Source organism: Panthera uncia (genome assembly GCF_023721935.1).
Source record: "Panthera uncia isolate 11264 chromosome A3 unlocalized genomic scaffold, Puncia_PCG_1.0 HiC_scaffold_11, whole genome shotgun sequence".
NCBI lineage: Eukaryota > Metazoa > Chordata > Mammalia > Carnivora > Felidae > Panthera > Panthera uncia.
Window position 1 is genome coordinate 66,118,774 of NW_026057578.1, and position 24,341 is coordinate 66,143,114.

Sequence of the window (24,341 nt, forward strand, 5' to 3'; positions counted from 1 at the left end):
TGCATCTGTAAATGTAAAGAGTAAAGAGAAGTAACTAATTATACAGTAGAAAAGTCAGAAATGTGAAAAACATACAGAGAAGAGATACTTTGTAAATTTTATGAAATCTTTTATCTATTTGGATCACTTTGCACAATGACATAAAGGTTGAAGGTAGATTAAATACATAGTCTAGTTATGACTATATATTTATATAATAAAATGTCAAAGGAGAGCTAAAAACTGGAAATAACCCAGATATCCATCAGTGGAAGAGTGGAAAACAGTGTTATATTCATATAACTTGGCAATGAAATGGAATGGACTATTCAACAATGAAAAGAAAACTACTAATTCAAACAACAGGCTGGATGAGTAGCAGAAACATTGTGTTGAGTCAGAGAAGTCTTACACAGGAGTATATGCTGTATGATTCCATTTATATGAAGTTCTAGAACAGGCAAAACTAATCTATGGGGAAAAAATCAGAACCATTGTTACCATTGGGGTGGTGGTGGGAGTGAGGGATTAACAAAGAAGGGGCATGAGGAAACTTTCTGAAGGTGATAGTGTTCTATGTCTTCATAGAGGTTTGAGATCACATGGATGTATGCTATTGTCAAAACTAAGTGGTATGCTTGGTATTTGTCCATTTTACTATGTGTAAGTCTCACCTAAAATGTAAATAAATATTGAGCCTTGGTTAGTGATAACCATGCTGAAGTATATAGATAGGCTGATGAGTACTGATGTGTGCAACTTATTTTATTTTTTAATTTCTAATTTTTTTGCTTTCAAAATTTTAATTGTAATAAAATTTATTTTTTAGAGTAGTTTTAGGTTCACAGCAAGATTGGGTGGAAGGTACATAGATTTCCCATATACCCACTCCCCCTGCCACACAACACATGGCCTCCCCCGTTACCAATATCCTCTACAAGGGTGGCACATACCCTACAATTGGTGAACCTCTTTTGACTCATCGGAGTCCATAATTTACATAAGAGTTCACTCCTGCCATTCATTCTATGGATTTGGATAAATGTATAATGACCTGTATCCACCATTATAGTATCACACAAAGTTTTTAAACACTTTTAAAAAATTTTTAATTGAAGTAAAGTTGACCCTATAACATTATATTAGTTTCAGGTGTAAATCATAGTGATTTCACAGTTATATAAATTACAAAATGCTTACCAGGTAAGTGTAGTTACCATCTATCATCATACAAAGTTATTACAATATTATCGACTCTATCCTCTATGCTGTACTTTTCTATGCCTGTGACCTATTTATTTTATAACTGGAAATATGTACCATTTTATCCTCTTCACCTATTTTGCTTATTTTGCCACCCTTCTCCCCTCTGGCAACAACCAATTTGTTCTTTGTATTTATGAGGAAGTTTCTTCAGTTTGTTTTGATTTTTAGAGTCCACACGTAAGTGAAGTCATATAGTATTTCTTTTCTCTGTCTGACTTATTTCACTTAGCATAGTACCTTTTTGGTCCATGTCTAGGTCCATCCATTCATGGATGACAAAACTTCATTCTTTTTTATGGTTGAGTAGTATTTCACTGTGTGTGTGTATTTTCCAAATCTTTTTTATCCATTCATCGGTCTGTGGATGCTTGGGTTGGTTCTATAGCTTGGTTATTGTAAATAATGCTTCAATAAACAAAGGGGTCATATATCTTTTCAAATTAGTGTGGTTTTTTTTTTTTGATAAATACCTAGAAGTTGAATTATTGGGTTGGATGGGATTTCTATTTGAATTTTTTGAGGAGCCCCATACCGTTTTACACAGTGGTTGCACCAATTTACCTTCCTACCAACAGTGGACAAGTTTTCCCTTTTCTCCACATCCTCGCCAACACTTGTTATGTCTTGTCTTTTTGAATGTAGTCATTCTCACATGTGTAAGGTGGTATCCCACTGTGGTTTTAATTTGCATTTCCCTTATGATTCGTGATGTTGAACATTTATTCATGTGTCTGTTGGCCATCTGTTTTATCTTCTTTGGAAAAATGTGTATTCAGGTTCTCTGCCCATTTTAAAATCAGATTATTTGATTTTTTTGATGTTGACTTCTTTATATATATATATTTGGATATTGATGCCTTATCAGATATATCATTTGCATATATTTTTACTTTTGCTTTCCTTGCCTGAGGATACTATCTGGAAAAGTATTGCTAAGGGCGATGTCAAAGAAATTACAGCCTATAGTTTCTTCTAGAAATTCTATGGGAGAAATTACATTTTAATTTTAATTTAGCTGCATATGGCTAGTGGCTACCAGATTGGACAGTGCATCTCTGCAGTGTGTTTTTCAAACTATCTGAGGAAAAGAACCAGTTATTTTAAATTTCAAATCTGTAATGGACTAATAAATTGCAGTAAAAATTACTACAAAGGTGAAATGAGAAAGAAGCAAAGAGATGTAAAATACCACCTCATTCAAAAGCACTAGATTCAACAGACATTAAATTACTCTGTCAAAATTGCTAGAAATGTTTCTACACACTTTCAGTTTTTGTATTTTGTGTCATCATGTACCAATGACAAGTAGTTTTTAGATTGGCAATGGTCATGGACAACACTTTGAGCTAGGTAGATATCTTGTTTTTGCTCAATGTGCTTGAGAATAAATAGTTTCCTAACACCAACTCTTTATGTTAAAATTACTGGTACAGATTATTTTTTACATGTTTAAGCACTACTCAATAATGTGGTTACTGATAAAACAGTTAACATTCTTTATAGCAAGTTTTGTCTGGGATAGCTGTATATTGACAGTGCAATGTAGACAACTTCAGGGTGGACTGAGAAGGCTTATTTGATCCAGTGAAGCCATTTTTGCAGTTAGAGGTATAAGCCAAAAAATCCTTCCTTCTATAAAGTTCAGCCCGATGTTTACAGCAGCCAAATTTGCTCAGCAACAGAAAGAAATCCCTTTGGAATGCCTTTGTGAAAATCGCATACAGAAATGGATTGGCACAAGAATTGACAGGATAAAAAAGAACCAGTAAAACTTTAGAATTGGTTACTGTGATAAGGGGCACTTTGAAGGCAGCTGAGATGGCAAAAAAAGAGATAGGTGCCATGCAGGTGAAATCAGTGAAGATGAGGACCGCCATTTTCTTAGCAATTTTTTTATCTTTGTTGGTAGCCATCAGCTCTGGATTTTGAACTGCAAAATAAATTTTAATGTAGCAAGCACAAATGATGATGAAGGCCACCACATTGAGTATCAGGATGGTTAATATGTAGACTTGTGAGAGAGTGGTTTCCACATCCATGGGGAGGCAAATGCTGACCTTCATATAATTGCTGACACCCACAAGGGGCAACATGGCAACTAGAGTAGAAAAGAGCCATCCTGCAAGCATAATTGGAATGGCATGTCTTAAACGCAGCTTTTGGTCCAGCTGAATAGCATACGTTATAGTGTGCCATCTTTCTAGTGTGATAACTGTGAGTGTGTAGACAGAAAGCTCACTTGAAAATACAGTGAAAAAGCCAGCTGCACTACACCCATTCCCTGTCTGCCAATCTATGGCATGGTTATAATATTGTCCTTTGGTTTGGGAATCAACTGAGGCAATGAGCAGCAGATAGAGCCCCATGCAAAAGTCTGCAAAGGAGAGATTGCACATGAGAAAACGGGGCACTGTCAGTTTATAACGACTAGTCAGGAGAACAAAGAGGACAGTCACATTTCCCATGATGGCTAGGATATTAATAAGCCAAATCAGGACCCTAAGGAAGTCATAGCCCATAATATCTTCACAGGGATTAAAAGCATCTGGTTCAGGAGCACATCGGAGTGTCTTGGGTGAGCAGAAACCATAGTCATAATCCCAGGCACTCAGTTCACTCTCAGCAAAGATGGCAGAATAACTGTAAGAAGAATATTTTGTCTCAATGTAAACTTGAGATTTTCTATGATTCTTTGTATTTAAAAAATTGAATCATCCTTTTTGTTTTTTTTTTTTTAAGCCTATGAAACAAAAGGGAACAAAGCCACGACAGCCTCAGTCTTAGGTTTGTTAAATTATTAACAAATAATGTTTATTTGTTAAATTATTAACAAATTATTATTTGTTAAATTATTGTTAAACAATTTGTTAAATTATCTTAGAATTCTGAATGGAAATAGGAATTTCTTTAGGGAATGAAAAGCAATATATATATATATATATATATATATATATATATATATATATATAAAATCTGTTGATGCACAGACTTATGAAGCTGTTTACAACGGATGAGTTTTCTTTGGAAAACAAATTTAGAGACACAGTATATGCTTGCTATGTCTACAAGAACCCTTTCTTGGCATTTTCCTAGGTATTTATCTCATTTAGTTGCCAAACTGCTGTCAAGCCATGTGTCTTTGGTAGAACACTAATGGGACTGAAGGGCTCACACTGCCGAAGATTATCAGCTGTGAGTAGACTAGCTTGAACATTGGTCCCTGGCTAATCAAATAGCCCAGGTAAGAAGTGGAAACCAAGGATGGACAATCAGAAACCCAGGAGCTGAAGCCAAATACAGATATGGACAATAGGGAGAAATGGTGAAAATAGATACTCCTTAGGGGTATGAGTCAAATTCAGAGAGTAGTTTGAAGAAGGGTTCCAACTCTAGTGAAGGAACAGTCCCAACTCTGCTAACCTCTTCCTCCCAAACCCACTGCTAATAATTATGTTAAGATTTTCATCCTCTCTTGTAGGACAATTACATTAGTTTCCCCCCAGCATCTTTCCTCTAATTTTAGCCCTCTCTTGCTCCATCTGTACCTTCCTCCTATGATGGCTTTTCTTTACTTTTTTTTAATGTTTATTTTTGAGGGAGAGAGTACAAGTGGAGGGGAGGTAGAGAGAGAGGGAGACACAGAATCCAAAGCAGGCTCCAGGCTCTGAACTGTCAGCACAGAGCCGGATGCAGGGCTCGAACTCACAGACCATAGGATCATGACCTGAGCTGAAGTCGGATGCTTAACTTGACTGAACCACCCAGGCGCCCCATAGAATGACCCTTCTTAAGTACAGATCTATTAATTCAAACTTTTGCTAGGTTCTTGTTGTCTGTGGGATAAAATCCAGACTCCTTGTGATAACCTCGAATGATTTGGGTTATGCCTCGTCCTCCAGTCTCATTTACAAGAAGCAATAGTGCTGCACAATTTGAAACCTGGGCTCTGGAGCAAGACTGACTTTACAGGCTGTGTAAACCTGGGTGGGAGGTTTACTTACCATCTCTGTGCCACAAGGTCTTCATCTGCCAAATAGAGATACTAATCATACTTCCCTCAGGAAGGTTGTGCTAAGGATTAACTATATTACTACCTACAGAATGTTTAGAATAATACTTGGCACATATTAAGTGCTCACTAAAAGTTAGGGATTCTTATAATTATCTATTGCAGATTGCTTGTGCAATCTTCCCTTTGGTTACATGAAATGACTGTGGCTCTCAGAATCTACTCTTTCATCTTTCTGTCTTTGTGTGTGCTATTTCTTCTTCTTGCCTTCTCCTCATCTCTGGTGAATTCCTTCTTATTCTTAAAGGTAAGCCCCTCTGTGAAGCCTTTCTTGATTTCACACCTCTAAGGAGTTTATCACCCCTTCTCTCTGCCATGGCTGCACTTAAGTTCTATTGTAATTATCAAACCGTACTGCCGTTGTGTGATGATGGGTGGCTTCTTTAGTAGTCTGTGAAGCTATTCTTTGATAGCTTGGGAGGCAGGGTACTAGGTCTTATTTATTTCTGAACTCTCAGTGCCTCACACAGTTTTGGCTCAGACTATCCAATAAATGCTTGTGGAGTGAATAAACCAGGGTGATCCTGGCCCTGAGAGGAATTGAAAAGATACAGGGACAATGAGTGTGTACAGTATGATGCATGTAGGCTCAACACATTTTCTCTTTGCTCACAGTCTGCTAATATAATCTTGCTAGCTAGAGAAATGGGCATAATTTTTCTGTCAGGGCCATTACAAATAGTATTTTACCTTAGGGTCTCTCATACATTAAAAGAGTATTTTTCTCTCAAAACTTAGCTACTCCTGTTCTGAACAGGAAAGTGTGAACCTAGTTCAGTGAGTGGATGAAATGACATATTTGAGCAGTACAATTACTGAAGGGAAATAACATAGATTAAAAAAAGAATAAAAAGAAATCCATGATCTGGGACTCCAAGATGATGCTAGAAATTCTTAGAAACCACTTTGGAACTAGCGAAGGATTGTTGCTATGTACAGAACATTGCACAGGAAACTCACCTGCTTTATTACTAAATATGGGTACATTTGTCCTCATCTCATGCCCATTAAAAGAATATCTGTTTTTTTAATATTTAAAATGATGTGGTGGTTATAAAGAATGATGTAAGGAAATAGGTTATTTCTTAGCATTAGAACTGTTCTTTTTAAGAAAATTTTAATTATTTTTGAGAGACACAGAGCACAAGCAAAGAGGGGAAGACTGAGAGGGAGACACAGAATCCGAAGCAGACTCCAGGCTCTAGGCTCCAAACTGTCAGCACAGAGTCCAATGTGGGGCTCGAACCCAGGAACCGTGAGATCATGACCTAAGCCAAAGTCGGACACTTAACTGACTAAGCCACCCAGGCACCCCAGTATTAGAATTGTTCTTAAAGACATCTCACCGAACCCCTCATTTTATTGGTAAGGAGGCTAAGATTAAAGAAGGCAAGTGATTAGCTCAAGGTCCCTCAGCACTAGGTAGGCTCTAGTGGCATCAGTAGGTCTTCATGTCCGTAGTGTATGGCCTTTCCTATATGTCACTGTCTCTCTGTCAGTGCTTTTCAAAGTGTGGTCCTTGGACCACTTCCATCAGAATCACCAGGCTGTTTGTTAAAGTGCAGACTCCTGGCTTTACTACAAACCCTGGATCAAATTCTCTAGGGACAGAGCCCAGGAACTTGTGTTTTAAGCAAGTTCCCTGGAGGATTCCTCCAAAATAATAGCCTTTATGAAGTCAGGTGAAAACTTTCCAACTATTTCTGCCTTATTTCCTTTGCTGCTTTCCCCTTATCAAAACTACTTTAGCTGCTACCAGTAAAATTACTTCAGAAGCACTAATTCAAAGCTTTGAAAAATTCTGCCATGATTTCTGAATAAATTTCTATCAGTAAGAGGTCAAACGTGTTCCTTCTCTCACTCCTCTGGTCCTTTGTCCTTTCTTTTTTTCTTTTTCTTTTCTTTCTTTTTTTTTTTTTTTTTTTTTTTTTGCCCTACTGAGCATATGTCTAGCAATTTTTCTCCTTGGTGATTTGCCTTCAGACCAAATACCTACCTGCTACTTAGGTTTGTGTCCTGGGACAGCTCCTGAGGGGAGCCTCATGCTTATTGACAAAACCCGGCAGGGAGCTGTCTTCAGTACTGAAGGGTCTGAATGGACTCGAATAGGCCTACAACACTGAGTCAGAGGAAGGAGGGGCCACTCCAGTTGCAGTGAACAAAGACAGGAGGAAAGACAGGGACTGTAGGAGAACAAAGGGACCGGCCATAAATAAGAGCAAGGACACTGATACCTTGGGGAGAGTAGGTAGGGCTTAGTGACTGGCTCTAGAATTTCTCACCTCCAGGGGCTTAGGAATAGCATTGTGGTGGGAAAGGGGGCAAGGGGATTTCACAGGGAGCACACTCTTTTTACCTAGAGTTTATGTACTAATTTCACATAGTTTTGGGGATGCTGGACATTAGGGGATTTGTTTTACAGCAGTGTTAGCATAGGAAACTCAAGACTGTAGACTTCTTTGGGAAGGCTTGGGGTGGGGCTGATGAGGATGATTGAGAGTGGGCTAACGTCTCTTGTCCCCAAAACTACCCCTTGAGGCTACCAATGACTCCAGCCAGAAGTGTTTCCTGTTGATGAGGAAAAAGCCACAGGTTGCAAAAGAGTTAATGGAAGGTGACCGACAGACCATCCAGACAAGAGCAGGGAGGGTGAGGAAAAAGAACACTGGAGGACAGTTGGTGTTGGACCTAAATGAAAGAAAAAAGGATACAGAGTATGGTATTTCTAATGTACCCCAGATGCTGTTGCATTTTGTAACAACTCTCTTCACTTTTATGGCTCTGAAAGCCAAATGATATCTCTGCTGTCCCTTGCAGATGAGGGAAAATGTCTCAAAAAAGGTAATTATTGTCCAGGGATACCCAGTGTTACAGGAACATTACTGCCAAGGATTCACATCCAACTTTGAGAAGCCCCAAAGCCCAAGGTCCTTCCAACATACCACCCTGCTGCCTCTACATAACTTGCAGATTGATAGGGGAAAAAAAACAAGAGAAAAGAAAAAAGATGTAGAAGAGGGAATGGAGAATGGCAAGGTGTTTTAGAAGGGTATCAGGTTTTGTAGCCTGAAGGACACATGGGGGGAATAATAAAACTTCTAAATCACAGTAAATGTGGCCTAGGGACGCTGGGAGTATCTTTTGAGGCATGATCTTTTACATTTGAAGGTAGGTGAAATGCCAAGGCAGCCAGGAAAAATGTTAAAAAAGTCAGTCAGTAGAATAGAAACGGATCTCCCATCCAGTGTATGTTAGTGATAGCATTGAGGTTGAATAATTTTAAGCTCCAGAGCATAGTAGTCAAGGTGGCCTGAATCTCTTTGAAAGGAAGTGACTGCTTCTAGAAGCCGTGTTTGCAATCAGTTAATCTTTGTGGAATGCTGACCACTGACTAGTGAAAATTCCTAAAAATGAAGTCATTTTTTTTAAATGAAGTCATTTTAACAAGCCCTAAGTGACCTCAAAATACCTGCAAATAAAAATTTTAATTTCTTTGGAGAATTTAATTATAGAATGAATGTGTAGATACATTTTTTTAAAGAGTTTTTTTTTAAACAGTTAAATGTCTGTTCAACTGGATGCCACTTGTAAAGAAAAAATTCCCATTTTAAATCTATTAAAAAGTGCTTTGCAAACATCCCTCCAATGAAGACTTTTATCAAAAGAAAAGCATTGGCACTGATAATAATAAGGTGCACACAGAACGAGACATGGTTTCCTGAGTTTCTTTGCATGCAAATACTTACAGTGTTTCATTATTTGGTCTCCTTGCTGTGCTTTCACATTGTTTGGAAAAGTTTTCAAAAATGGAAAATGAAAAATTCTGCCTGAAAGAAAAGAGGTTTAAAAAAAAAGCAGTTGAGCCTTTGGTCTTTAAACTAAACATGATCATGTCTATTTATGCTTTGTTCATCCAAATTCTTTGCCCATTACGCCAGTCGTGTTCTGCACCATTGTCCTGACTGAAACATTTTCCCGGGAAAGAGGGAAGGCTTTGGCATTGTCATTAGAGGGCTTCCAGCTTAGATAAAATGCTTCTGCATGCTAAGTGTTTTGTGTGGGCTCCAGAGATGAAAAAACTTAAATTGGTCATATTGAATCACAGATTTTTCGATGCTTATTAAAAACTACCCTTATGGTATATGAGGGTTTGCTCCTCCCCACTCTCCTTACCACATTGCTCGTGATGAACAAATAGCCATTCAGAATTCATGGCTTTGAATTGTAACTGGGAAATATTTTCTGTGAGGATTTGAAGAGACTGGACCTGACATGATGATGTGAATTTTCTGCTTTGTTTCCTTATGTGCAGAAATATATGTGGGTGTTCTCTACTCCTCCATCATTGCAAGAAGCTTAGCCTAATGGAAAGGGAAGAAGTATCAATAAATTAAAAGGGGCCTATACTTACTATATTCCTAAGGTGAAACCAAAGGGAGGCACAAAGGAAAACTGGATGAAGAAATAGAGGGAAGGAGAGAAGGTGGTGAGAAACCCAACCTTTCCTAAGGAGGAAGGAGAAATGAGGCAGTCTAAATTAGAAATTTCTATGTTATTCTTCTCCAGCATTAACAAGATAATTCCTTATACAAACAACTTTGTATGCAAAGCAGGAAGGTGGATAATATAGCAGAACTATTTGACCTACTGGACTCACTTTCAAAAATTAATCAGCTTGTTATTTTGAGTCAGCCTTATAAATCCTCAAATTTGGACAAAGTGTGTGTGTGTGTGTGTGTGTGTGTGTGTGTGTGTGTGTGTTTTGACGCTGGCTCTGTATCTGATACCTAGAGATACTGTGTGTGAAACAATCTATAGTTAACAGGAAATGTGGTTGTTCTTAGCCTTCAGTTCATAGCGCTGAGTTCCATCTACTCTTTTTAAAAATTTTAATCATAGATACCAAGGAGGTCTTTGGGACCATCTGCCCAGGCAGCTGTGTGTGTTATCCAGGCTCAGCAGCTGCAGGGCAGGGGGGTGACTTAGAGTTTACATAAACATTCCACTGGCCCAGCTTCAGGCTGTCCCATCTCCCTAGCATCCAAGGTTTTGAGCTTTAGGGATATAGAGGGAGTCACTTAAAGCTTGTAATCCCAATCAAGACAACCTCTGTGTGACTGTATTCCTATCTCACTTTGATACTGGCCTACAACTGCATAATCCTCTCCCCACCTTTTTTACCCAGAGGTAGTCTCTTTCATGTACTAGAATAAAAAGCCCCTGAACTAGCTTTTTATATGCCAGTAATTTCAGAAGGGATGTGCCCTCTTTGCCACAAAATTTGAGGTGTCCAGAATCAGCCTTATCATAAACCAGGGTCTGTATTGTTCTCCTAATCGGTCTCACCAGCTTTGCTCACCTCTAAGCCATCCTCCAGAGCTGCTGGAGTGTTATTTGACAAAAGCAAATTTGAGTAATTTTGCTTTGAATTCGTCAGTGGTTCCCCATCCTCTGAACAACCTGGCCCAGGACTCAGAGCCCATCACAACCTGTCTCCCTCTGTGTCCTCCATGTACCCATAAGTCATCTTGTTCCAGTTTTTCTGAGGGATTTCCATCCTTTGTCTCTTGCCTTTGTGCTTTCACATGAGCTATCTTGTCTTCTCAGCATGGTTTTACCCACACCTGCCTAGCCACCTCTTAGCCCTTCTCCAAAACTCAGTGGAAGTTATTTCTTCAGGAAGTCTTCTGTAAGTTCTGTTGCTGTTTAGAAACTCTTCCTTTGTGCTCCCAGAGTATTCTGTTATGTTCTGAGCTCTACCATTACATTTGCTATATTGTACTTAAACATCGGCTCTCTTGTGTATTACCACCACACAGCTGTTTGTGATTTTCCTGGGTGGAATGAGCTCTTAGTTATTTTTGTATCTTCAGACTTTTGCACAATGTCTGGAACTAGATAAGTGCTCAATTAATATTTTTTTGAAGCTCAGTTAATGATGCATGGCCCTCCGAGTACTTTGTCTTCTTGGTTACATCAAAAGCTTCAGATCTAGCTTCACATACCTCTGCAAGGCACAAAGTAGATGTACAGTAATATGTTGTTGGTTGATTCATTATAAATAGGTTGATTCCACACAAAAATAGCAGCATCCTAGTGTCACTCTTCCAGTGCCTCATCTGATTAATTGAGAATATCTTGTTAGGCTGTGTAATAACACTTTAGGGCAGATGTTTTCCCAACAGTGAGTTGTGACCCATTGGTGGGTCGTATAAACAATAAAGTGCACAAGACTAGCATTAAAAACACAAACAAACATGAAATAAAGTAGAGTAAAATAGATAAGAAAAATCTGTGTGTATCACACATGTAAAAAAGTTAAGTATTGTTTTATTTGTTACCTATGTGATGTGTACTGGTTTGCAGCGTAAAAAGAGGTATTTCTTATTATGCATCTTAGTTAAAAAAAAAATTCTGGAAAACAATCTTTAAGAAAAGAATGAAATCCTGCACACCCTGTCATTCCATTCTGGATTGAAATGTATCAGTGGAATCAGTAAGATGCCCCCCACTGGACTCAAATCAGCCAGGAGCTTGTGCCCTTTTTGTTCAGGCACTGAGCTAATCCTTAGAGAGCAAGAATTCTGTTCTGAAATGAAAGATGGTCTTCTTGCTGGGAGAGAAATAGCTTTAAAAAAAGCCTCTGTAGAGTTTTGTGTCCATTTTTTTTTATTATTAAGGATTTAGACATTAGGTAAAATTTACTCTCTTGAGCCTACTTCCCTCCTTCTTTAAAAATGATGCTCTCTGATAAGGATTAGAGCTAATTGATCTTTAAGATGTCAGTTTCATACTCCATTTTGCAACTGCAATTATAGCCTAATTTAAGGTTATTATAATTCAGTTATCCTGGAATAGGCTACAAAGGTCTTGTAGCTGCAGGGTGAATTGACTGAAATCAGTTTTCGGGAAGAAACAGGATGGCTCATTTTCTTCTTGTGTCTCTGAAAGTGACCCCATGGCTTTGGAGCTGATCTAGAGCAGGGAGTGAAGGGGCAGGAAGCTGTCGACCAGTTGACTGTTTTGAAATTTGTTTCTGTCACAGGTTGGCAGGCACTACCTTTTTTTTTTTTTTCTTTTTTTTTTTCTTTTTTTACTTACTCTTTTGTTGGCAAGTTTCTAAAAGCACAGCAGTGGCTGGGGTAAGTCAGTGTGGCATCCAGGAGGTTGGTGAATTTTTCCCTTGATGGCAGTTTTTTTAGAGAATAGGATGATGTGGCAATGAGTGTATGGATGGACTCCAGCCCATAGCTAGGCAGGGCTTGCAATTTGGTGGATGAAATATCCCTGAAAAATAGAAAGGAGCAAGCCTTTTTATTTACTGTATAGGATGAAACCTCCTCTCAGCAATAGTACTGTTCTAGGTTCTGAGGAATCTTTTCTCCATCTTGCCTTCCCCCTAATTCTCCATTCAGTTACTCTCATTAAGATAAAAATTCAAAATCTACGCCGTGTTTTTTTCCTCATATGCACCCCATTATTCCTTTCAAGGTTGAGTGTAACTCCTTACACCTGTCATACATTCATTAGCATTTCTCCCCCACCCCCCTTCCTTCCTCCCTCTCTCCACTTAGCAGGCATGAAATAACTACTTGCTTTGTGAGACAGTAGACACATGCAGTGACTTCAGCTTTTGTGCTGTATCCCAGGGGGAAATACTCAGGGCTTCAGATGCCTCTGTCTTTGTTCAAGCCCCACAGGGTAGGTTTTCATGAAGCACAGATTGCTTATACTGTTAGGAGCTGCTTATGGCCTTAGCTGTCATCTGCCTGGGATGCAGACTGCACCTTCTCTAAAGGCAAACTGGATTCACCAGTCCAAAGCAAGCAAGCAAGCACTTGGCCGGACAAGCAGAACTGTGTGGAAAGCTTAGGTTTTGTAAACAAGGTCCCAAACTTTTTGGCTTTTCTAGACTTGAGATAATGTCTGAGAACAAGTTAAATGTGAAGAGGAAGAAGAGTCCGTGGAAATTTTGAAATCCTGCCCATCTCCTAAGTGGTTGCTGCTGATGCCCCCGTGAAACTTTTCCAGCAGCACAGTCCCCCTCAGAAAATTGTCCCAATGCTTAGTGCCCAGCACATGGGAGGGGATCAATAGATGACTGATAGATGAACTTGACAACATGGAGCGATGGCTAGTGTGGGCCTTTGGTGGAACAGTTAAGACAGCAGAATTTACCTCAGGGGCTTCAGATTACTGCTGCTTTTGTGTACTCATTGATTTAGGTAACCAGTGTTCTCATCCTGCTTTATAGAGTTATCCTGGATGTGTTAGGGATACAGCACACAACTTGTGTGTGTCTGATGGGTTTTTTTTTTTGAGGGGGGTATATATTTTAAATTAGGATTGTAGAAAAGGCAAGGTCTTATCATGGAGGAGTAAAATTTCTGATAATATATTTTCAGTCTCAGTAGAAGACCAGTGGGGAAGTATTTTTGGGTTGTGGGTGGAAGGAACGCTCCTAGACACCACTTACATTCTAAGCGTGTAATGAGAACAGCTGCTTAATGAAATAAGACTAGGTCTGGTCCAACTGTTCTGGCCAAGACGGGGCCGGTGTCTCCAGTACTCGCAGTTATTTCTAAGCAGGTGGACCAAGCAGCTCTTCAGGCAAAGACTAGCAGGCAGGGTGTCTTACGACCACACTAACTTCATCATATACTGTGTCTGACCCAGAGGCAACTCTCTTTGGCTATCTAGTGGCTGGGTTGGTAGCCAGCTTGCTCTAAGAGCTCTGCCTACAGGGTGTGCTAGACTGCAAAGTCTTCAACCAACCTGTACGATTATAAGTCTGGTGTACTTTGAACATGAGACATACAGGACCTGTGCGGTAGGGTGGCAGAAGCTGAGACACAGCAGAGAAAACACTTGGCATGAGCCATGAGGTAGTGGAAGCAAAAATATGAGGTTGAGTAGAGAGAGACTGAGGATTGAGAGTGATGGAAGTTAGGAAATTGAGAAGGTCTGGAGTTTTTGTGGCAGGAATTAGGAAGTAAACAGAGTCAAGGGTTGATGGTTGCATGAATTAAGAAGTAGAGTCAGAATGGATACTGGCAGGAGCTGGGGATTAGGTGAAGTCAGAGGTTGACAGTGCTGTGGGCTAGGAACTGGATGCTGTCTGGGGTTGACAGTAGTGGGGGTTAGGAAGTAGCACAGAGGTTGACAGTGGCAGGGTAGGAAGCAGAGTCAAGAGTTGGTAGCAAATAAGGGTTAAGAAGTATTTAGGAGTTGATAGGGGCAAGAACTAAGAAATAGAGTTGGGATTAATAATGGTGGGAGTTGGAAAGTAGACAAAATCATGAGTTGATACTGGTAGGAGCTCGAGGATTAAGAATTACTGGGTTGGTTCATTCCTTCCCCTGATCAAAACTGTAAAGCCTCATGTCATCTCAGAACACAGGTAAAGTCCTTATAATGGTCACAAGGCCTTTCACGACCCAGCTGTCTGCCACCTCTCTGTCCTTATGTTCTAGAACTCTCCTCTTTGCTTGCTCTGCCACACTGGCCCCCTTTCTTTTCTTCCATTACACAAGGCAAGTTCCTGCCTCTGGGCCTTTGCTTTGCCCTTCCCTCTACCTAGAATGCCCCTCCTGTCAATACCTACATAATTTGCTCCCTCACTTATTTCAGGCGTTTGCTTAAATGACACTTTTCAGGTTAGTCTTCCCTGACCATCCTTTTTAAAATGGTAACTCCCTCTCCCTAGAACTCCTCCTTCAGCCAACTGAATTTTTCTCCCTCACAACCAGCGCCTACATCTGCATACTACATATTTTATTTACTTATTTGATCCTCGTCTGTCTTCCCCCATTCTGTGAAGGAAGGCAGACATCTTTTTCTTATGCTCTGTTTCTCTCTCTCTGCCTAATCCAGTACCTAGCACACAGTAGGGACTTACAAAATCGTTATGGGATAAATGAATGGATGAATGAGTGAATGAATAAGCAAGCAAATGAACTGGGTTGCACTGTTCACTCTCCTTCTAGCACTTTCCTAATTTCAAAATCACCCACTTGTTTGCCTATTTATTGCTGTCTCCCCTCGGTGACTCTAATCTCTTTAAAGGCAGGGACCAGAGCTATTATGCTCACCAGTCTCTCCGGCATGCTGCCTGGTAAACAGGATGTGTTCAATCAGTGTTTGTTGAGTGAATGAGTAACAGCATACTAGAGTAGGGAGTAAAGGGCCTGGCACCTCTGTGGAAGAAAGATGAGGTCACCCCAGGTTAGAGCTGCAGAGCCTCTGGAACCCTGTTGTCTTTTTGCTTGAAGCCTGACTACAGCTACAGTTGTTTTCTATGGGATATTCAGGCTTTCCAAGGCTTTGTCAGGAGACTCTTGATTCAGTTTCCTGTTCCTTTACACTTTCTCGCATGTCCTCACATGAAACTACCAAGAGTTGAGGAAACTTGGTTCTGTTGTTTGCCTCCTCAGGGAGCCTGATGCACAGTAGCTCAGCTCTGTTTGGACAAGTGCCACGGGAAAGTCTAATCTCTGGCCTTGGATGCCCACGAGTGGATGCCAGGTGGGCAGCCTTCCCTGTGCTAGCACATGAGGTGGACCTCCATACCTGGTATTACACACTGAATTGTGTCTCCCCCAAATTCACGTGGAAGTCCTAATGCCCCAGTATTTCTGAATGTGACCTTATTTGGAAATGAAATCTTCACGGAGGTAATCGTGTTAAAATGAGGTCATTGGGATGGGCCCTGATCCAGGATGACTGGTATCCTTATAATAGGAGGAAAATTCAGAGACAGGCAGGTAGGTACACACAGAGAATGCCTCGTTAAGGCTGGAGTTACGTTGTCACAACCAGAAGGAAGGACCAGCAGCAAGGAGAGAGGCCGGGAATAGATCCTGTCTTCACATCCCTCAGAAGGAACGAGCCTGCCGACACCCTGATTTCAGACTCTGAGCCTCTAGAACGGAGACCATCGATTTCTGTCATTTCAGTGCCCCCAGTTAGTGTTATTGGTTAACGGCAGCCCTTTCCCATGCAGAGGCTGACTGTCACAAACCGGGCTGGGGACAGTGTGGCTGGACCACTGGGTGGGGAGGGGAGGCAGCACCACTGTACTCACAAGATGCTAGGCCCCGTGGCCCCCCAGAAGGCTCCATTGTGCATCTTCTCCAGGTGTGTGTTTTCCTTGAGCTCCCTGTGGGGAAGGACAGTGTTCTTAGTGGGGTTGGCACTTCGTGGGTTAACAGTCACTGCTGCGTGTGCGTTTAGAGCAGCCTGCCTGTGCGGTGCTCAGCCCGTAGAGGGAAAAGGGGGATTGTAGAAGAAGGGGAAAAGACATGCTGGTGCCAGGCTTATTGTAAAACTGTCGACGTGTACGTCTGGGCCCACCTTTCCCCTGCAGATTCCCCCTCACTCAGTAGAACGCTTTGTCCTGCAGCTTCAAGTCCTCACCCTTTCCTGTTCTGGAGTCGAGAAGGTTTGCTACCTCACAGCTGGGCGGGGATGGAAGTGCTGCTCCAGTGTTCAAGGCTGAAGGGTGGAGGCGCAGCCTGCTCTGTATCAGGTGCTCAGCTGCCCTGACCTTGGAGGCCTCAGAGCTGGTTAATAGCAATATGCTGAAGTTTGCAAATACTTTACTTGAAAAGAAAAAGTAGGGTCCATTCAAAGTTACCCTTTTCAGATATGCATTCTCACTGGGTAGGAGAGGGGAGGAAGGACAGCCTGTGCAGAAAATTGCCCTACACCCAGCATGCCCCAGTTGGGGTTCCGTGTTGGGTACATGATAGTCCTCAGGTGTGCGTGTTGAGGACCACTGCTGTTAAGGCTGTGGCACGACCAGACGCTGCTACGCAGTAGCTACCCGAGGCTTCTGTTCCTTGAGCTCCAAGCAGCTCAGGGTGAACTGTTCAGGAATAGCTCAGCTTGGTGCTGCTGAGCAGCCTGCTCTCTGGGCCCTGATGCTGGTGTCTCCAAGCCCAGGCCCCTCTCTGGGTGGACGAGGGAGCTGGGAGAGGGGTCCCTGGGCTCAGGCTTGCCAGCCTTCTTTTGAGCACTTTCTTTCTACAACAGAAGAGTGGTGACTCAGGGCATTCTGGAAAATGCATCCATTGTCGATGTGATGATTTGAAGCATAGCAGGATTCTCCTGCATCACTGTTACAGTGTTACATGGCAAACAAATAGACCAACACTCACTCTCCCCTCCCTTGCGGGAGGCATAGGCAATCACCTGGTTCGTCTCCTAGCTCTCCATCTTCTTCATTGTCTTTCTGCATGTCTCCACATCACCCCTGCCATTTAAAAACTGCAACCCCCCCTGCATCTCACTCCCTGGGTGGCTGTTTTCCACATGCTTCTACTAAGCGTTCTCCTCAGAAATCCTCAGCCCTTCCATCAGAATACACCCGTCAGTCTCACACAGTCCTATCCCCTGGGTGTATTTCTACTTTCAAAGAGATGAGGTTGTCAGAGTCAATTGCTGTTTAAGATCTAAATCAAAAGAAAATTTCCTTCCCAAACCTCTATGGCTCTTTTCCCTGATTTGGTTTGTTTTAATTATGTTCTGTTATGGTCATAAATCATTGAAATGGGGCTCTGTGAGCAAATAATCGTCATGTCAGCCAGGTCAAATTAATTGCTCAAATTTCATGACAGAACTTTTCACGTGTTTTATTAAAAGATCTTTCTGTGTACTGATAACTCCGCAGTATGTAACTCGGTTAAAAATAAATCAGATTCGTCTACCACATTTTCCTAGGGGTCACTTTGAGGTTCTCAAGTGACACAGCCTTCCAGGTATGAGAAGCACACACAGGATAACCTCTTGAAGCACAGTGGAAGAACCCCCGAGCCCCACCCAAAATTTTCATAAGTGGGGTGCTCTGAGAATGACAAGGGGTGACTCTCAGAACCCTGGAGGTGTCTGAGGGCAACCCTCTGGTGCTGTGTCTCTCCACCCTGTCCTAACTTAGGTAGGTAGAAAATTCAAGAACTTTGTAGGGCTTTGGTGTCATCATTCTGAACAACTTTGGACAGGCCCATTTGTGAGGAAGGTGTAGAAACTGGGTTGAAGGTACACTTTGAAAATTTTGCTTGACAGTTTTGAAACCTACTCCCCCCTTCAATCCTTCAGGGGACCTCCTTGCCCTTAGAAGAGAATTTACAATCTTTTCCATTGCCCTTGAGTTCTGCATGGTTTGCTCGCTCTCCATCTCTAGGTTTGTCTCATACTGGTTTCCCATTGTTGATGACCCTCCAGCCACACTGGCCTCCTCTTAATTCCTGGAGGTTACAACTACTTTTCTTTGCCACTTCAGGACCTTTGCACATCCTGTTCCCCCTTCCCACGATACGCTTCCCCTCACTATTGCCATAGTGCACTCTTTGTCATCTTCTGGGTTCAGCCTACGTTTCATGGCCCAGGGATAGCCTACATCCATGGCCAGACTATCCCTGGACACCTAACCTAAAGCCAGACAGCCCCTGTACTCTCATAGATCTCAGTAATGGGTTATTTTCTTCATAGTATATATTCCTATCTGCAGTAAGTTCATTTATTTACTTGCCTTTTTGTCTGTCTCTTCTGCTAGAACAGAAGCTTCATGAGGACAAGGACTCTTTCCACTCTGCCATTGCAGACCCAGCTCCCTAACATGGTGCCTAATATATACTGGCGATGCTTAATGTTTGTTGAATGAATAAATGAATGAAATTGATTTGTTTTCTTGGCAAACTGATTTGTGTTCTTGGTTTCCTCTTTCTTGCAACAGTAAGATGTGGGGGATACAGAATCTTGACTAGTTGAACTTTTTGAGGTACACATCCCATTTTGGCATCCCTGATGCAGCTGGGACACTGCTGATGAAGGCCCTCTTGACTGACGTCCTGTTTTCTCTGACCTCCCAAGGATGTTTTCTGCTGGTTTTCCTCCCACTCTGTTTGCTTTTGCTCTGCTTCTCTTCCTTCTCTCTTGGTGTCCCCCAATTTTATATTCAGTTCTCTTACTCTGCCCCCTCATCCAGGTGACCTCAGCCACAAAGGCCTTCACTTACCCCCTCTATTCAGATAGCCGATATCTGTCTCTAGCCTGTGCAACCCCCACCCCAACCACTGTCCTTTCTGCCAACAGATGAACCTTCTTTAAGCACCCTCATACTTCATTCCCATCCCAGAACTTTCAACGGCCTCTCATTTTCTATAAAAGAGAGTCCTAATCCTTTACTGTGGCATCTAAGGCCCTTCCTGCTTTGTCCCTAACCCACATCTAGTTCTTTTTAAAAGGTACTGTTTGCTGCTCTGTGAACACATGTTTCCCCCTCTGGGCCATTCTCTTTGTTGTCCTCTGCTTGGGATGCATTTTCCTTCTGTCTTTACCTGTCCAACTTAGGCCCAGCTCAGAGTCTACATCTCTCAGGAGGCTTTCTCTAATTTCCTTCTTTTCTGCCTTTGAAATCCCAGAAGACTTTACTTCTCTCAGGGGAGGCATCACACTTTGTCTTCTGTTTTAGTTACTACTTAGTATACAGTTTATATACCATCTGGCAATGCTTCTTCCTCGGCCGTAAGCTCCTGTGGGGCAAACACCAGGCCTTACTCATTTTCATTTCCACCCCAAATGTAGCATATTCCTTCAAACATAGCTGATGCTTGGCAAACCCTTGTTGAGTGAATAACTGCATGAGGCATCTGAAAGCACTGTGCCAGGAGAGGATATGCCTCTGATTTAAATTTGGCAGAAACAGATTCAATTGGCTAGAGTGAACTCTTCATTAGATTCAAGTCAACAAGAAAATGAGGGAAATTTTTCTCCATGATAGGAAGCTATCATTTCTTGAGCACTTGGTATGTGCCAGACTCAGGCTAAGAGCATAAAAATGTAATTATTTTTCCTTCATTCATTCATTTGTAATTAATTAGCTGTGCAATGTAATAAATGATAAATGAGCACCTACTCTGTGCTAGGCACTGTGTTAAGTACTGAGGATACAAAACAGACCTTTTCATTTTGGTGGGGATATCCTCAAAATAAGCCTATTAATAGCTCTATTTCATGGATGAGAACACTGTGGTTGGGATAGGTTAAGTAACTTGCTCGTGATCAAGCTGATAAATACTAGCATTGGAGTTTAAGACCCAGTTAGTGACTCTTAGATCTGTTCTCATAACCACCAAGCTCTGTAGCATGGTACCAATATACTAGAGTATTTAATTAATATGTATAGTTAAAATAAATAGTATGTTGTAAAGACTTATGTTACCCAACTTGGCAGCCTCAGCATCTCCTGGAAGCTTGCTCAAATTACAAATTCTCAAGCTCTACCCTAGCCGCAATGAAGCAAAGTCTCTGGAGGTGGGGCCTAGGAATCTGTGTTTTAACAATCTGCACCTTATTCTTGTGTGTGTTAAAGTATGAGAAGCACTGGTATAGACTACGGTTGATACAACGTATCATAAAAGTCTTTTCATTTGTTTTCCTTAATTTTGGCTTCAGTTGAGCTTTTCAGGCTCAAGTTTTCAATAGTTTGCTTAGTTTTTATTATATCCAACTGTAGGGTGATTGTTACCTTACTCCTACCTGTTAGGGTTCAAATGACCCCAGCCCCAGTAGGCTTTGTAAATGAGCCAATCTTTTAGTAAAGAAGCCATAGAAGGGAAGAGAGGTGGGAAACAATGAAGGATAGTTAGTAGGGATGCTCTCCTTGAGTTAAATGCTGTTAACACTGGGGACTGGGTGCGATGTGGTGTAAGCACAAGGGCCCCTCACCCTGTGGAAAATGCTCCCCATACCCACCCCACCCCAGCAGTAGGGGGATGGGACTGCGAGGGTGCTTGTTGTGGCTGATTAGGCCGTAAATGGGATTGCCAGTTTTCTCTGCAGGGGGGCTGGGGGAAGAATTTCTTCACTGAAATCGTGCTGACTCTAACATGCCATCAACCTGAGCGAAGGGGCTAGAGAGGGAGGCTGTGAGATGAAACTAAAAGTAGGGTGTTGAATATTTTAGCAAACTGTCAACTTGAATGTCTCCGGGCTGCATCTGTCTTTGAAATCAGGGTGCTCTGGGGTTTCTAGCCAGCCAGTTGCCTAGTAACATGCGTGAAACACTGAGGACTAGCCACTTGAAAGTTTATTTTTGTCCTGAGTTAGTTGCTGAAGATTGAATGTGATCTGGTAGCCAGAGTAATATTTCATTTTTATTCATGAGCTGGGGAAATAGCACATACTTACAGGGAAATCAGCGTCGTCCCGTTGAAGGCATGACTTTGTATTTCTTCAAACCCATTTCCATATAGTTTGCTGAAGGGAGAGGAGAGAGGATTTAGCAGTGAAAGCAGCACATTTTGGAATCACACATTCTTCCTTCTGTGACATTTACTACTAAGATAATTACTGGCGTATGCAACATTCACCTCTGTCTAATGTTTTAGATTCTGAGGACCTGGTGAGAGGGAGCTGGGTTTTTCTCTTTTTTTTTTCTTGCTCTAGTTTGGCTTCACCTCCACCACTCTAGTTTGGCAGCAGCAGCAGCACCAATTTATTACGTGTTTATTAAGTGCCAGATACTTGACCAGCTATTCGACATCGATTTTATGACTTAATCCTCATTGCCATTTCCATTTTACTGATGAGAAAGCGATGTCTCACTGTCGTCGTGCTGTCTGCTCAAGCTTAAAGAAAGCAGCGGCGGAAGCAGAAATAGTGGCCAGAACCGTCCAATGCTCAAGTCTTGCCTCTGCCTCCTCAGGCCTGTGTGGGCATGTGTGCTTTCTGGGAGGCTGAAAGCAGAGGGCAGAGGAAGGCTCTGGTATGGAGTTAGCTTTTCCTTTTCTTGGATGAGTATGTGTTTTGGTTGCTGCCATATTTGGCTCCATAACCAAGAAGATTTCAGTGCCTATAAACAGTTCTTTAAGACGAATTAGTGGATAGCGAAATCGATTTAGTCGGGTGCAATCGGCATTTTGCAAAATGAGATAGAACAGAATGGGACAAAATGGAAGATACTGGAGTGTGTTGCATGTAATTAGGGTAGTACTACTTATGGAATTTTGTTCCACCATTTTTGTATGTTACATACTTAAAAGTATACCTACACATATACATAGAAACATCTACATCTGTTCAGAATAAGACACAAGAGGCTCCTCAGAAGACAGACGTCGGGAAATGTTGGAGCCTGCAACAAACTTGGAGAGGATCAAGTGGCACGCTTTTATTTTATAAAGAAGGGAAGAGTCTCGGAAAGGAAAATGGCTTGTCTAAAGCCCACAAGAGGCAGAAATGGGACCAGAGCCCACGGTGTCTGGGGCTACTTCTAGCATGTCAGTTTCACTGCTTGCTACTACTTTTCTACCCTGAGATATCCAAACGGCCCCTCTTCCTCTTCCTGGGGGGCTATGCTTAAATAACATGTTCTTGTGTGGCCCTTCCTGGCTGCCCATTTAAACTACCATCTTCCCTTCTCCCAGCATTCCTGCATTCCCATCCCCCTTTGTTGAGTTGTTTTTCCTCTGTGGCTTTATCAGCATCTGACCCTGGATTATAACATACTTGTTTATCATCTACCTTCCCCAGCAGTTAGCTTCATGAGCACAAGGATTTGAAACTGTTCTGTTCCTTGCAGAATCCCCTGTATCTAGAGTAGTGCCTGGCACTTGGGAGGATTACAATAAGTATATGTTAAATGAACTGGATGAACAAATGGGTGTATGTAAGGTGAATTTCTAATCATAGCCAACCGGGCAAGTTTGAAAGGCACAGTCTTAGAAATATTTGTGTAAGTCCTTCATGCACAATGATGTAATACTCAAGTGAGAAAGAGCTATATAGTATAACATCAAATTAAACTCCAGCATCTGGCAAGACCCTAGCTTCCCTTTAAGGGGTTGCTGGTAGTTGCATGGCCATGTCATGGGTGGGCTGGTGGGTGTGACTTGAGAAACAGTTTAGATATCTTCCCCAGATGTTCCTGTTCCACATGGCTGTTGACTGCAAGGTTTCTCTAGCCTTTGTTAAATAAAACAAACATGGAATTCTGTCTTGTGGTCTGTGTGTGTGTGTGTGTGGTGTATATTTGGGGGTGGGGGTCTCTTTCCATCAATCCACAGCACATCTGAGACAAACCAGAATATAAATAAGCAGGACTCAGGGTTGAAGCATGATGTTTGAACACTGGAATTCAGAAAATACAGAGATTACAGAATAATTCATAAGGTCTCCTCATTAATTTTAGTTCAGATCGAACAGGGGAAGTGTATTTAATTCATTTTGTAAAACCCCCGGGTGTCTCATAATGCTTGCTCCCTAGCAGAAGCTTAGTCAAAAGGCTGGGTGGAGCAGTGGCCTCACCCTTCCACGTGAGGAAGAGCCTTCTCTGGCTTCTCCTGCTCTCATGTGCTTTCTTCTAGAATTCTGAATTTACAACTTCACATATGAGCTCTCAGCCAGGATTACTGGCTGCCATTTTTTTCAGTAGTTTTCTTTCCTCATGTGTATGATAGAATTGGAGGGGCTAGGTACTTTCTTGGTTTATGCCTGTTGCCTTGTGCAGTTACACACAATCTTCTTGCCTCCTTAGCAGCTCAATCCCACTGGAATTCTTTTTTTTTTTATTTTACATTTAGAATATAATTCTTTGGCAGTCCTTTATCATTGGGAGTTTGAATTCCTTTATAGCAATCTCTTGTAGATAAAGGAATCATATTGTTCTTTTCTCAGAACTTCTTTGAAATTGGATTTCTTAGAGTCCAAGCCAATGTTTGCCAAAGCATTTCCCCTTCATCTCCTGACTCAGAATCAACCGGAGCTGCTTGCCAGAAATGCAGACTCAGACCTACTGACCAGGTGCACTGCAGATCTGTGGAATCAGAATCTGGTGGTGGTATCCAGGAATTTGTACTTTTAGAACAAGCTCTCCCAGTGAGCCTTGGGCATGCCACTTTGGGGCCTTTGCCCTAGGTTACAGCATTGGATGACATAGCTCTCACCATTTCCATATACAGATCAGATGGTCTGCTGGACAGAACTGAGTCCAGAGTCTGGTCCCCTTACCACTGTCTCTACCTTCTAA

General features: G+C 41.7%; 1 protein-coding gene across 1 annotated transcript in view; it reads right to left on the reverse strand.

The window, feature by feature from the left end:
* Window positions 1-825: 825 nt before the first annotated feature.
* Window positions 826-24,341, reverse strand: part of LHCGR (luteinizing hormone/choriogonadotropin receptor) — a 56,443-nt gene continuing 32,927 nt past the window's right edge. The window contains exons 7-11 of the mRNA XM_049651459.1: window positions 21,503-21,571; window positions 16,398-16,472; window positions 12,416-12,601; window positions 9,061-9,141; window positions 826-3,885 (exon numbers count right to left, since the gene is read on the reverse strand). Coding sequence (XP_049507416.1) covers window positions 2,733-3,885; window positions 9,061-9,141; window positions 12,416-12,601; window positions 16,398-16,472; window positions 21,503-21,571 — 1,564 coding nt within the window. The 3' untranslated portion in view covers window positions 826-2,732. The remainder of the gene's footprint in view (window positions 3,886-9,060; window positions 9,142-12,415; window positions 12,602-16,397; window positions 16,473-21,502; window positions 21,572-24,341) is intronic.